The sequence below is a fragment of the Ursus arctos genome, unplaced genomic scaffold (genome assembly GCF_023065955.2).
Source record: "Ursus arctos isolate Adak ecotype North America unplaced genomic scaffold, UrsArc2.0 scaffold_31, whole genome shotgun sequence".
NCBI classification, from domain to species: Eukaryota; Metazoa; Chordata; class Mammalia; order Carnivora; family Ursidae; genus Ursus; species Ursus arctos.
The window spans coordinates 4834822-4849276 of NW_026622997.1; the positions used below are offsets into that span (position 1 = coordinate 4834822).

Genomic DNA, 14455 nt, shown 5'->3' on the forward strand with positions numbered 1-14455 from the left:
AACCTCTTGAAGCAGAAAGCGGGGTGGAGGGTGCATCTGGAGGGAAAACATAAGATGTCTGGTAACAGTTTACAACAGCATTGACGAGGGTAGGAGTACTGAGCCTCCCGGAGGAGGAACGTAAAGGCTGTCGGATGCTGCCTGGCAACTGTCTCATTCGTGAGCCCCCAGGACAAGCAGCAACTTAGTTCTCATCTTGGTAAATTTTCTTTGTATTTCTTCTATGAGCCAAGGGATTTCACTTAATGATGTCTCAGTTCCCTGCTATGGTCATAGCTACTGTGACTAGGTCTTTAGCAACATGCTCTTTCATTCTGATGGAGGAAAACCTTACCTTTACTTTGCCTTTCAGATATATTAGTCTGTAGGTATTTTTCAGGTCTGAAGGAAAAATATGTTCAGACAAAAGATCTTAGTATTTCTCACTAGTAAGTGGGGTCAGACTAATAAGCTTGCAGAGTGAAGTCATAGATAGTCAATCATCACAGGCTTGGATAAAATTAGCCTACTACAAAGTTTACAGCAAATAAAATTTCCTATCACAAATATTTTAACATTGTTACTCTCATGATTACAAATCGACAGGTTTTGGCATTATTAGAAATAACCTGTAAGTGTTACAGAGAAGTTTTCTGTCCTTGGCATGTGGAGAGAATGTTACAGAGTAAACATTACTTTATGGTAAAATAGTCACTAACTCTTTAACAAGATGTAATAGGTGATTCAGAGTTTTGGGTTCTCAGCCTGGGTCAACAATCTTCGGTTCTCCCGCCGTTTATTATTGAAGTGTTAACTGGGGCTTTGCAACCTCTGACTCTGGCTAGGTTTTCTGGCCAAAGTTACAGAAAAGGGGGCTCATCATTCTCGGTTTCCACAAGAACCCTGAAAGAGAGGAACTGTCTTCATTTTAGATGAGACAACTAACCGAGCTGCGACTCAGTCCACACGAGTGGCCGCACAGCCGCTGCCCTTTCCACTTGTCACTCGGAATTCTAACTTTCCCTTCTGTGACGCAACGACTGCAGGCTCCGTAAAGGCACCCGGGACCCGCCCTGCCGGCAGAAAAAAGGGCGCGCCGCGGACGCGAGCCCTGGCATTTGAGCGAAGGAGCCCCGCCTTCCCGGGCAGGACCCCGGGAGGGGCGGGGGCGGGGCCTGTGGCCGCGGGAATCCCAAGCCCGCCCTTTTCCCCACCCCTCCGTGTGTCGCCATGGCCCCAGCTCTGCTCCTGATCCCTGCTGCCCTCGCCTCTTTCATCCTGGCCTTTGGCACCGGAGTGGAGTTCGTGCGCTTTACCTCTCTTCGGCCACTGCTTGGAGGGATCCCGGAGCCTGGTGGTCCGGGTGAGCGGGAGGGATCGAGAATGAGCTCCGGGGCTGGAGGTGGAGCCGGACGGGACGGAGGGAAGGCGGGGCTTGGAGACAAATGACAGGGGAAGTCCGGGAGAGGGAACTAGAACCGAGAAAGCCGGAGAAGCTTGAGGGCAGACCAGAGGGCTAAATTAGGAACTCAGGGATTAGCGGTTTGGAGAGGCGAGAGAGTGAGGGCCGAGTGGGGAGAAAAAGGGCGATAAGCAGAGGAAAGGAAAGTGCTTTTAAAGAGAGGACTACGGAGGGGAGAGTATTCAAAAGAGGGAGCATTTGGAGTATGGAACAGGAGGGTCAGTCCGACGGTTGCCTCTCCAGCCGTGCCTTTTGTGGCTACTCTGGCGGAGGCCTGGGGAAAAGAGAAGCAGCAGGGAATGGAAAAGCAAGGTGGGCAGAGCCTGAAGAGGAAGCATTAAGACTCTTGAAAGCTTTAAGGGGACATGGCCTGGGACCCCAAGAGGAGAGTAGGATAGGGGGTGTTTCCCACAACACTCTTGATCTTTTGTCACTTTCTTCAACTCCCCCTAGATGCCCGCCAGGGATGGCTGGCTGCCGTGCAGGACCGGAGCATCCTTGTTCCCCTGGCTTGGGATCTGGGTCTCCTCCTACTATTTGTGGGGCAGCATAGCCTCATGGCAACTGAGACAGTGAAGGCGTGGATGTCTCGATATTTTGGGGTCCTTCAGAGGTCACTGTATGTCGCATGCACTGCCCTGGCCTTGCAGGTATGAGGCCTTGGCCGCTGAGTCCCAAGGGAAGCTATCTGTGAGAAAGATGTCCTAGATTGGAGGGGCAAGGACCTTAGCCTTCTGAAAATGTGGGTTTAGGAAGAGAACTGAGGGTGTTCAGGACTCAAATCTCAGCTTCCATTCCTCCACAGCACGTAGTCTCCTTATCAGGAATGGTGTACCATTCCTCATTCCCCAAGAAGATATGTGCATTCTCACCTTTGCAACTTTGTTCATGTTGTTCTGCTTCAGATCCCCTTGGTAACCTCTTTCAGTGTTACCCTTTCTTCAAAGCCACTTCCCTATGTCTCAAGAGAATGTTTGCCAGTTAGCATTCATTTGTCTTAGTGAGTGCTTGGCATAGGCTACTTATCAGGTCATCCCCATCCGTTCTGCAAGTCCTCAGGGTAGATACAGGTCATCCTTACATCCTTGGAACCCTACCTAGCACCCCCTACATAGGGACCGTTTGTGATGCTCATGGTAGAGGTGGGGAGAGCTGCAGGCCAGCCTGGGGTGGGGGCAGCATCTGGGTCTAGGTCTTTCAAGAGTAGGCTGCTGAGATCCCCAGCCCCTCATCCTTCCCCAGTTGGTGATGCGGTACTGGGAACCTGTACCCAGAGGCCCCGTGTTGTGGGAGGCTCGGGCTGAACCATGGGCCACCTGGGTGCCCCTGCTCTGCTTTGTGCTCCACGTCATATCCTGGCTCCTCATCTTCAGCATCCTTCTCGTCTTTGACTACGCCGAGCTCATGGGCCTCAAACAGGTGAGGCTCCCAGATTCCTACCTGAGACCTATGATTCCTTCTAGAATGCCTTTTTCCTTTCTAAGGATTTCCCTCCTCCTTCTTCCATGCTCTTCCACCTTCCTCTTCTTTCAACTCCCTCACCTACTGCCCTTTCTTTATAAGGCAGTCTCCCCTCAGCTTTCTGTCGACGGCCTGAAAACATGGGCCTCCTGGGACTGGGGAAGGTTCATGAACCAGAGATGAGGATCAGGGGCCCAGGTCTCAGAAGGGTAGTTCTTGGGCCTGAGTTACAGAAGGGGAAGTTACCTGGAAGGGGAGGAAAGAGGTAGCTAAGTTGCAAAAGGGGCTTGATCCCATTTCTAAGCTCTTCTCCCTCCTAGGTGTACTACCATGTGCTGGGGCTGGGTGAGCCTCTGGCCCTGAAGTCTCCCCGGGCTCTGAGACTCTTCTCCCACTTGCGCCACCCAGTGTGTGTGGAGCTGCTGACGGTGCTGTGGGTGGTGCCCACCCTGGGCACTGACCGCCTCCTCCTTGCTCTCCTCCTTACCGTCTATCTGGGCCTGGCTCATGGACTTGACCAGCAAGACCTCCGCTACCTCCGGGCCCAGTTACAGAGAAAACTCCACCTGCTCTCCCGGCCCCAGGAAGGTGAGGCCGAGTGAGGAGCTAACCTGGTTCCAAGCCCTGCACTTCCTCTCCTTTAACATCCAGACCCTGGTTGCTTCAGACCAGAGACCCAAATCTATGGACCGAAGGGACTGTCCCTTCCCCTGTTTGAGCCTCCACTCGTTGGGCCCAGCTCCATGCCCTAAATTCTGAATTTCAACCACTGGACTAACAAGAGCTACTTCTCACCAGCCAGGAAGAGGGGGTGGGGAACTTATCTATCTCCTCACAGTTTAGGGCTTGCCCCCCCCCCCCCAATCTTAAGAACCTCCTTATAAGGAAGAAGGGTGGGCCTGACCACTTCCCTCCCACTGTTACTCCCTTCTGCACCTCAGGGATCCCCTTCTCCTCCTCTGGCTTCCCTTTCTAGGAGTGGGACCAGGGTCTGCAGGTTTGATGGTAACGCCTGCCCTTCCAGGCTCCAAGTTCCAGCCCCCCCTGGCTAGCCTTGCCATCTCCTTAGGCTCTGGCCCTCTGTCCTTTAACCTGGTTGAGAGGGTCCTCCCGCTCTTCATTTTGGGTGACTAAGAGCTCTCTGCTCTGCCGAGGAACGCGCGCAGCAGAAAAATAAAATTCAGCCTGTTTTTTCAACATATGATATGCAGTCTATCAGTGTCTCTCTAGCTAGAGGGCTGACTTTGGGAAGAAAGGCAAGCAGAGCCCGGGCATGCCAAACTCGAGTCTGGGCAGCCACCGCGCCCTCTGGCGACCGCTGGGCGGCGGCCACTCCAGCAGACTCACCCCCATCTCCCCAGAGTGGCCCAGTCCCCCTTCCTCCAAATCCCTCAGTTTCCCTCGCTGCAGACCAGGGGACCCATGGGAGACAGGTGGAGGCTGAAGAGTGGGGCAGTGGCTCTGGCGGGGGAGCCAGTTTCCATAGCCGTTGGCTTCTGAGTACCTCTCCTGCCGCCCCGCTCTCACGGGCCCTCCACAGCCTGGTGGCCGCCCTGGACCCCGCGGTAACAAAGGCTGGCCGGGGGAGGCAAAAGCGTGGGGAGGAGCGGCAGGAGATGGGAAGGGCGGGCCCGGCTGTAGCAGCTGCTGCTTCCTCTCCAAGTCCCTCGAGGGACCTGAGTCACGGGCGGCTGCCTTGGGTCGGCGAGCTCGGGGCGAGGGTCTGGACACCTGGGTTCTCCAAGGCTACCGAGAGGGAGCGGGGCGTGGTCCGTGGGGACGGAAATCGAGGGCCAGGGGTTGCGGCGGGAAACGGGGAGTCGCGAGCCTAGTCCCACGCGGGGTCTCTGGAGCGAGGCCCCGCCCCTCGGGCCCCGCCCCGCGCCCCCTTCCCTCTCCCTATTGTCCTCAGACAAAGCGGTCGCCACCCCCCGCTCGGCCCCCAGGTCTCTGTCTCCGTCCCTCCTCCTCGACTCCCCCTTTCCCTCCTCCCCCTCTCCTTCCCTCCTCCTCTCCTTCCCTCCTCCCCCCCCCCCCGCCCTGTCTCCGGATCTCCCTCGGTCCCACTCTCCTCCTCTTCCTCTCTCCTCCTCCCTCCGGACGCCAGGCTCCTCCGCACCCCCTCCCCTGGGAGCCCCGCTGGCTTGTGAGTTGACTGAGGGGCTTCAGACTTGGGGAGGGGGTGTCTCCTGTCTCCCGTCCCCGGCCCGAACCTTGGGCTGTCTCCTCTTTGTGCCGAGATTGCCTGTCCGGGCAGTCCGAGCTGGGTGGGAATGGCCGGCTATGCCAGGGCTCCCTGAGAGACCCGGGCACAGGGCTGGCAGGCTCGGGACAGCAGAGCCGTGGAGTGGCTCGTCCGCACGCCAAGGTCCCGGCCCGGCCGGTGGGAGAGGCAGGCGGTGGGGACGGGACGGGGTGGGGGTGGACGCCGGGGTTCTGGGAACGTGCTGGCAGCGCAGACACCCGGGTTCCGAAAGTCCCCAAGGGAGGGTATTTCCCCCGAGCTGCCTGGGGGCGGAGTGCCGGGTGGCGGCTGGGGGGCCGGAGAGGCGTGGCCGGAGCCGAGCTGGGAGGGGAGCCGGGACCTCCCGGGCCCGCGCTGAGACGCGCCCGGCGGCTCCCGCGGAGCTCCATTTCCCCTCTGCCCCCCGCTTCCCCTGCTCCCCAGACCTCTCCACTCCCCGCCCCTCCTCACCTCCCCGACACCCCCTCGGGTCCCACCACCTCCTCTCGGGCGGGATTCCCTGACCTCCCTTCACTCTAACCGCCTCTGGGGTAACGGTGGGGAAACCTCGCCTGAACCCTACCCCCCTTACCCCCGGCCACTCTTTTCTCTCTCCTCTCTCATTCCGACTTCTTTTTCCGCCTTTCTCTCCTCTCACATCCTTGGGACTGTCTCTGATACCGTTAACCCTGCACTGCCAAATCTGACTCCTGCCTCTTTGCCCCGAATCTCTATTCTTCCTCTCAGGGCCACGACCCCACCCCCACTTGGCCCACAGCCTTTTTACTTTCTGTTTTCCCCTTTCTTTGCCCTCCATCTTCTCATTCTTTCCCTCCGTCTTTACCCTCAGCTCCTGTGCCCATCTCTGTGTCCTACCTCTCCCCCTCCACTTCCTCTCCCCCCCACCCCCAGTCTCACCCCCTGGGCCTCTGGAGCCTCTCTTTCCCTTTCTCTGGCCCCAGCACTCCCCACCCTCGCCTCAGCGCAACCATGGCCACCATCCCAGACTGGAAGCTTCAGCTGCTAGCCCGGCGACGGCAGGAGGAGGCAGCCCTTCGTGGCCGGGAGAAGGCAGAGCGAGAGCGTCTGTCCCAGATGCCAGCCTGGAAGCGGGGGCTCCTGGAGCGCCGCAGGGCCAAGCTTGGTCTGTCTCCTGGAGAACCTAGCCCTGCACCTGGGACTACAGAGGCTGGACCTCCAGACCCAGATGAGTCGGCCGTCCTCCTAGAGGCCATTGGGCCGGTGCACCAGAACCGATTCATTCGGCAGGAGCGCCAGCAGCAGCAGCAGCAGCGGAATGAAGAGTTACTTGCAGAGAGAAGGCCTGGGCCTTTGGAGGCCCGGGAGCGAAGACCCAGCCCTGGGGAGATGCGGGATCAGAGCCCCAAGGGAAGAGAGTCAAAAGACGAGCGGCTCAGTCCCAGGGAGGCCAGAGAGAGGAGGTTGGGGATAGGGGGAACCCAAGAGTTGAGCCCCAGGCCTTCAGAGGCTTGGGACTGGAGGCAGAGCCCAGGAGAGGCTGGAGACAGGAGCTCCAGACTGTCAGAGGCCCGGAAATGGAGGCTGAGCCCCGGAGAAACTCCAGAGTGGACTCTGAGACTGGTAGAGCCTGGAGAACAAAGCCCCAGGAGAAAAGAGGTGGTGGAAAGTAGACTGAGCCCAGGAGAGTCTGACAACCAGAAGTTGGGGCTGACAGAGTCCCATAAATGGAGGCCTGACTCTGGAGAGTCTCAGGAACAGAGTTTGGTACAACCGGAGGCATCAGAGTGGAGGCTGAGCTCAGAAGAAGAAAGAAAAGACTGTTCAGAGGAATGTGGGAGAAAAGAAGAGAGACCAGTTCCAAGACTGGCCTCAGAAGAGATTACAGAGCGGTCAGAGACCCTGACAAGGGAGGCTCCAGACAGCAGCTCCGGAGAAGTGGAGGCAGCAGAGCAAAGGCCCAGCTCTGTGGAGGATGGTGAGAGGGGCCTGAGGCTGACAGAAGGATGGAAATGGACCCTGAACTCTGGAAAAGTTCGAGAATGGACACCCAGGGACACAGAGACTCAAACTCAGAAACCAGTCCCCCCAGACTCTGCTGAGAAGTATCTGGGGCCTCCTGGTACCGAGGCTGGAGAAGGGGAGGCTGAGAAGGAGAAGGCGGGGGCTCAGGGCAGGCCTCTGAGAACCCTGCAGAACTACAGCTCTGTGCCCTCCCCCTTCCCACCAGAGGACGCTGGGACTGGAGGCTCTAGAAGGCAGGAAGAGGAAGCAGTGGATCTGCGGCCCCCACCAGCGGCCCCTCTGTCTCCCCCACCCCCAGCCCCACCTGCCCCCCAGGCCCCTGGGGATCCCCTCATGAACCGTCTGTTCTATGGGGTGAAGGCAGGGCCAGGGGTGGGGGCCCCTCGCCGCAGTGGACACACCTTCACAGTCAACCCCCGGCGCTCCGTGCCCCCTGTAGCCCCCCCCACTCCCGCCACCCCAGCCGCAGCTGATGCGGCAGTCCCTGGAGCTGGCAAGAAGCGGTACCCGACTGCCGAGGAGATCTTGGTTCTGGGGGGCTACCTCCGACTCAGCCGCAGCTGCCTCGTCAAGGGGTCCCCTGAAAGGCACCACAAACAGGTAGGGAGCAGCCAAGCCAGACTTCTCCGAAGCCCGCTCTTCCGTTCTCTCTGGCCTCCTTTCTTCTTTATATCCCGGTGTTCTTGCTCTCCTCTACTCTTCCTTGTTAATTCCTGCCACCACCCTTCCTCCTCCACACACACCCTTCCTCCTTGTAGAGCTCTTTTTCCATTCATTCCCAAGCCCCAGGATCCTGCCGCAAATCAAGTGCTGTCCCTGGGTGTGTCTCACAGGGTGTGCCCAGGCTGCTCGCTTCATTCCCTCAGGCTCTGGGTCCATCTTCCTCACCACCCCCACCCCCCGCCACCCCATTTCTTCCCTTCCTTCCTTTCCTCTGAGTCTGTGACCCAGCCCTTCTGGTGGGAGCCCTGAGCCAGGGCTGCAGCCTAGACTCTCTGAGAGCAGGGTCATCAGGTTGACGGCACTCACAGCCTTCCAGGGAGTGGATGTTGGGGCAGGAAGCCTGAAGAGGCACAGGGGGTGGCTTTGGGGTTCGAGGGAGAGATGACAGGGAGAAGTGAGTGGAGGAAGGTCTCAGTCCCAAGTCAGAGGGGGCAGAGCTGAATGAGGGGACGTCCTAGGGTGGGGGTGGGGGATGGAATAGCGCTGGAGAGCAGAGAGAAGACTTCTGAACCCTGAGTCTGCTCCATGGGAGAGGCGCACACAGAGGCCATTTGAAGTGGGTGACCTCAGGGTTGCACACCCCCAGCTGGGCCACTGCTTTAGACAGTGCTCCCTTCTCTCTTGGGACAAGAAAAGCTTTCTCTTCTTCCAAAATACCCCCGCTCCTTACTCCCCTTCTTCCTTCCTCCCTGGGCTTCCCCTCCCTCCCCAGGACTGGCTCAGCAGTTGGTTTTCCCCATTTTCCCCTCTCTTCCTGCTGCCCTGGCCTCTCCCTCCCTTTGGGGTAGCAAAAGAGAGAAGTGAATTTGGAGGCACTGTGCTGAGAGCAGGGAATACAATGGGCGTTGGGGACAGGGGTGGGGGCTGAGGCCAGCAGAGGGTCAGAGGTTAAAACTGGAAAAAGGACAAAGTGCAGTAAGTGGGAGCAGCCAGGCTTCTTGCTCTGGCTTCAGCCCAACCCCTTCCTTACACACCAACCAGTTTTCAGATTGAAAATCTCTAAGGAGAGAGAGGTCCCTTCACCTAACCCATCTCCCCAGAGACTGGGAAGCCCTTCCTAGTCTCCAGTCCTCATCTCATCTGACATCCTCAGATTTGGTTTTCTTGTGTGTCCTCTGTCAGTGGGAAACCACAGGGACCAAAGACCCAGATTGAGCTTGTGGGTCACTTGATCCCCCAATTCATCTTCATGTGAAACTCAAGCTCCCATCCCTGAGCCATGGTACCTGAGTCTCTCCTAGCACCCTGACTGCTACCAGCCCCTTCCCCTTTGGGCTGGGCAGATGTAAGGAGGTAGGTCAGGGACTGCCAGGATGAGGTGTTCAGACAAGTCACGTCCTATTGAGGTTGGCCTGTGCCTTTGGGGAGGAAGAGCAGAGGGAGGCATGAAGTTTGGGGCCCAAAGCTGGGGACCATATGAGTGCAGGGCAGGACCTGTGATAGTGACCCTACCTAGGTCAGGGAGTAGGGGAGCCGGAAGCAGATCACCCAAACAGGAAGCCTGGGGTGGGGGCCGGAAGGCTGGTAGGGCTGAGTGGGGAACCACTGGGCCCTGGGCCTGCCAGAACTGCTCAGGATGTGGTGAGAGAATAAGGAAGCCCTGGCTGCTCTGGGGGTGGGGGTGGGGAGAAGCAGCACAGAGTTTTCTAGACCCAGACACCTCCCCCTCCACCCTGTCTCAGGCCTCCTTCCCTCTCTCTGCACCCTGCTCAGCAAGGACTAGCATGCCTTGTCACAGCTCTGACCCAACCCATTTGCTTGGGGACCAGAGAACCGCCTCCCCCTTCCCTAAATAACTTCTGTTTGCAAGCTAATGCCATCAAACATATCCTTGCCATGGGAGAGAAATCCCAGCCCTGCCCTATGGCTAATGCCCTTCCCGAGCCCCTTCCAGCTGAGAGATGGGCTCCTCCCCTCTCTGGCCCCCTTGAGACTTTATATAGCTGATGGGAGAGGAGCAAGTGAGTCACACCCCTCTGTCTCCCATCTCCCCCACCCCCAACTCCCATGCAGGCCGTGCATTCCTGAGAAGCCCAGTCAGAAGTTGGGGCGAGGGTGAGGGGTGGGGGCGGGGGGGGGGTGGTGGTGAGGAGAGAAGCAGGGTTGGGGAAGAAAGACAAACATGACTGAGAGCAAATAAAATGAATCCTTTTTCAGAGCGGCTAATTGACTATGGAGCTTGTTATCCCAAAAGGGGATGTGAAGAGAAAACAAATGGGTCCCCAGAAGTTTGGGTAAATCTGTCAGTAACAGAACCAGAAGTGGTCCCTTTTGAAAAGCTGGGATGTAAGGGGTCTGGTTGCTGTCACTCATTTCTACCAGCAGTTCCACAGACAGACTGTGTACCTCCCACATCGTTCCCCAGTGTTGAGTCTCTGTGGGGACCACATCTGCGGTCTGGACCAACCCTTCCTTATTCACTGTAGCAACTTTCATGCTCTTATGGGCAGCAGACACAAGATCACAAATAAGTAAATTCTCTGGCACGTTAGAAGGTGGTAAATGATTATGGGGAAAAAATTAGAACAGGGTAAGTGGAACCTTGAGGGCCAGAAAGCTGGGGGAGTGAATATGAACTTTAAATAGGGGGACTGGGAGACAGAGAGCCATGGGGATATTTGGGGGAAGAATGTTCCAGGTAGAAGGAATAGCCAGTGCGAAGGCCCCAAGATGGGACTGTCCCTGGTAGACTTTGAGGAACCTTGACCAGGGTGGCCAGAGCGGGAGCAGATGCCTGAGAGGTGAGGTGGGGCATGGCGCAGTGGGAATACGCTGTGGGCCTTAGTCGGGCTCTGGCTTTTCCTCCCAGTGAGATGAGGAGCCATGCATGGCTTGGAGCCAAGGAGTCTCAGAGTTCCGGCTTCCCTTGGGGACCCAGGTTGCACATTCCATACAGCCCTTAGCATCCACCTGCCCAGCCACCCTCCTGGCTTCTCTCTTCTCACACTCCAGCCCATGTGGAGATGCAAGGATGCAGGGCCCAAGCCCTGAATTTCCCAAACAGGTGCCTGGAAAGGCCTGAGTAGATCATCTGGACCGTTCCAAGTAGTTCACATGGAATCCTCCTGTTTGTCTCCTTAATCGCTTTGGCTCCCAGAGTTAATCCCACTCTGCCCCGGCCCCCCTGAGCTTCTTAAAAGGGCAAAGGGGAAGGGTAGAAAGGCAGTAAGAAAGCTGGGGCTCGCCTGCTCTTGGGACAGTGTGTTTGTGGATTTTCTGCCCCCTCCAGATCCCCTCTGGCCTTTTGACTCTGTCTCTGCCTGCCTCTCCTGGTACATTCTCCACCCCAACCTGTGTTTGCATGGACTTTCCTCTCTGCCCTGTCACCTCCCCCAGCTGTACCTCGCAGGGACTCAAGGGCCCATCTCCCCTGTGTGTTAGGGGAGGGTCTTGTTTCCTCTGGGCCTTTTGGTTGGTCTCTTCTTCCCTCCCAGGCCCCAGCCCCACTTTGTTGTAGGTCCACTCCAGCTATAGAAGGGTGAGGGAAGTAGGAGGGCGCAGGTGTCCAGGGTCCTGGGTTTCCCAGGAACTTCAAGGGGCTGAGGGTGTGGAAACCAATGTACTTGGCATTGCTTTTGACTGGGACTCCCTCCAGCCAGCTGTTTCCTGCCAGCTCAAACTTCCCTTCTCCTCCAGGAAGCCTTCCTGGTTGCCCTTACGATGCCCAAAGAGTCAGTTCTGATTACAGGAGTCATCTCCAAGTATTTTCTTTTTTTTTTTTTTTACCCTTCCACCACCCACAGTGGAAAGAGTAGGGACCGGAGTCCTGTATGACTCCCTTCTGCCACCTGCCAAATCTCAGGCCGAAGTCTGATGTTTTGGAAATACGATATGATAGGAGAGGGACATTCTGGGATTGGAGAGCCTGTATCAAAAGGAAAACTGGACCCGTGGGTCCCAGAGTGGATGCGGAGGGCAAAGTCAGCAGGGTGCCCAAATCCAGCTCCCCTGCCCACCTTGCACGTGCTCCCCTGGGAGCCAGCTTCCTTGGGCTAAACTCGGGGCCTCCCCTTTCTCTCCCACTCTCAGCTCAAGATCTCCTTCAGCGAGACAGCACTGGAGACCACGTACCAATACCCCTCCGAGAGTTCGGTGCTGGAGGAGTTGGGCCCGGAGCCTGAGGCTCCCAGCGCCCCCAGCCCCACGGCGGCCCAACCCGACGACGACGACGAGGAGGAGGAGTTGCTGCTGCTGCAGCGGGAGCTCCAGGGCGGGCTGCGCACCAAGGCCCTGATTGTGGGTGAGCGGAGGCGCCGCCTGTCCGATGGCACCCCCTGGTGTTCCCAGCGGGCACTGCGGTCCAGGAGGGAAGGGGAGGAATTAATGAATATGTGGCTTAGAAGAGACTTGACAGGACCTCTAGCCCTACCCGCTCCTTTACAAATGGGGAAATCGAGGTCTTGGGAAGTGAAGTGCACAAGGGGTCTCCAGATTTCAAAATCAGGACTCTTTCTGAGAGCTCTAGTGTGGTTAAAAACACAGGGTTTGGGTCAGACAGGCCTGCGTTTGAAGTCCATCTTGTTTCTTACCTGTGGTGTATGTAACCTCCAGGAAATCACCTGACTTCTGGCCTCCATTTATTAATTATGAAATGGGGTTGATAATAAACACCTCCTGGGGTTTACTGAGAGGGTTCAGTAATTTTTATGAAGCACCTTGGAACTATGGCTGGATATCAAATTACTTAGCCTGATCTGGGGTCATCGTGTGATTAAACGAGTTGTAAGAATGCCTGGCGCAGAAGGCAAGCTAAATGAGCGATGACTGCTGTTACTGTAGCAGCAAGCACTCGGCATGAAGACAGTATCAGACATGTTCAGTGTGGAGATTAACTGGGGCGGGTGGGTGGCAGAGGCCCTCACTCATTGTCTACCATTATTGCCTCCTCTCCCACAGATGAGTCCTGCCGGAGGTGACCGTCTTTCAACATAGGGTCTATACACCCCTTTCCCAGAACTGAAGATCCTGGAGCCCAGAAGATGGAGAACAGAGAGACCCTGAAAATAAGTTTGGCAGGGAAGGGCAACCAGCATCTTCCAACTTGCTTTCCTCATCCTGTTTATGGGGGCAGAGCTAGTCACCCAGTTTCCACCCTCACCAAAGGTCCCTGGTTTGAGTGTGTCAGACGTGCTGGGGGCATCCTAGGTGATTCAGAAGTGAGCATCGAGTCCTGAGGAAGATCCCAGCACTCACGGGGCTGGAGGTGGGGCACCTCCATCTCCATGGGCAGGGTGTACTCTCCCTTCAGCCTCCCTTGACTCTCCACCACCGCCTGGGGGCCCTTAGGATTTAACCACTCATCCTGGGCAGCCTGCCCCCACTCCATTCACAGGCCCCTTTCCTTCCTATTCCTTAGGCCACTGCCCCTTTGTTTATGCCTCCTGCCTCCTCTCTTCACCACCAGCCTGGTTTACAAACCCCATTAGCTCCCAGCCCCACCTGCCAAAGTCCCAGGTTTACAATCACACCTACTTGTCGAGTCCGTGTGGAACCCTCTCCCCTGTCCCTGGCAGTGGCCTCACTGGGGGCGTGGCTGCCTCCACTTTTGCTCAGTATTACTGTACCTCAGTTTTCCCCAAGAAGGAAGGCTGGGAATCTTAACCCTGTACCCCCATCTAGTTATTTAATTCTGTTCCTCCTAGTGGTTCACAACTGAATTGAATTGCAAGGGTGAGGGGTGACTAACAAGGCACCTCAATTCTTCTCCCCCATTTCTCCTTCCTTATCAATTGCCTGTTTGTTTGTCTATTTTTTAAGTTTTCCATAATAAAATGGAGATCTCTCCAACTCTCCCACTTTTCCTTATTTTGGAAAAAAGTGCTGTGGGGATGGTGTGTGCTTCTCATCCCAAGCCTCTCCCATCTTCCTATTGGCCATGAAGAGGTAGTAGCCAGGGCTCCGGGAGGGAAAAATGATGGAGATGGAACAGAAACTCAGCGCTGACATGAAGAAAGGGCTCTGGGAGAGCCCCGTACCTGTTTCTCAAAGGACTGGCAGGAAAAGGACTGGTTTGAGGGAGGGTAGGAGGAATCCACTAAGCGGAAAGTGCCACAAGAGTAGACTATGTCAGTTGGGTTTAATGAAGCATCCTCACGCCTCACAAAATTATTCCCAGTACACTTGCAAAGTTATTACTAGAATGAATGACTGAACAAATATGTGAATAGATGAAAAGAGCTAAAATATTGGAAGCAGAGGGCACTCTGAATTCAAGGACTCCAGTATTTAGAAGCAGCCAGCTAGTTAGTGTATAACAACGGCTAACCTGGGGGCATTCACTCCAAGACTCAGGACCATAAATAATAAGTCTAAAACTGCTGCAAAATATAATGTAGGCACAGAAGTGCGGTTTCCTGAACAAGAGTCTCTGATAGACAATGGGTTTATATTCCTAAAGGCTTAATTAAGAACTATGGATAATTCATGGCTTTGTTCCCCAACTACAGTTAATTGAGAGATTTTCCATGTCAAAGAATTTCTTCTACAAATATGGCAGATCTGTAGTTTACTTATAAGGTCTTTTTTTTTTTTTTTTTTTTTTTTTTTTTTTTCAGTTTGCTAGGGTAGTAAAGACATGTTTGAGTAGTTACAGTCCTACCACT

At 55.9% G+C, this 14455-nt stretch overlaps 2 protein-coding genes across 6 annotated transcripts; both read left to right on the top strand.

Moving 5' to 3' along the window:
* Positions 1-1169: 1169 nt before the first annotated feature.
* NRM (nurim) lies at positions 1170-4101 on the top strand. 2 transcript variants are annotated; one of them, XM_026511318.4, is made up of 4 exons: positions 1170-1342; positions 1895-2091; positions 2684-2860; positions 3223-4101. In XM_026511318.4, the coding sequence occupies exons 1-4, from the start codon at positions 1210-1212 to the stop codon at positions 3502-3504; spliced, it is 789 nt and encodes a 262-aa protein (XP_026367103.1). In that variant the 5' UTR covers positions 1170-1209; the 3' UTR covers positions 3505-4101. The 2 variants fall into 2 exon arrangements, with proteins under 2 accessions (XP_026367103.1, XP_026367104.1); XM_026511319.4 differs by lacking the exon at positions 2684-2860.
* A 716-nt stretch (positions 4102-4817) lies between these two features.
* PPP1R18 (protein phosphatase 1 regulatory subunit 18) lies at positions 4818-13640 on the top strand. Of its 4 annotated transcripts, none has more exons than XM_057304915.1 (4): positions 4818-5048; positions 5874-7730; positions 11883-12093; positions 12750-13640. In XM_057304915.1, the coding sequence occupies exons 2-4, from the start codon at positions 6117-6119 to the stop codon at positions 12767-12769; spliced, it is 1845 nt and encodes a 614-aa protein (XP_057160898.1). In that variant the 5' UTR covers positions 4818-5048; positions 5874-6116; the 3' UTR covers positions 12770-13640. The 4 variants fall into 4 exon arrangements, with proteins under 4 accessions (XP_057160898.1, XP_026367105.1, XP_057160899.1 ...); XM_026511320.4 differs by having other exon boundaries at positions 6089-7730; XM_057304916.1 differs by having other exon boundaries at positions 4937-5048; positions 5977-7730.
* The last annotated feature ends 815 nt before the right edge of the window (positions 13641-14455 follow it).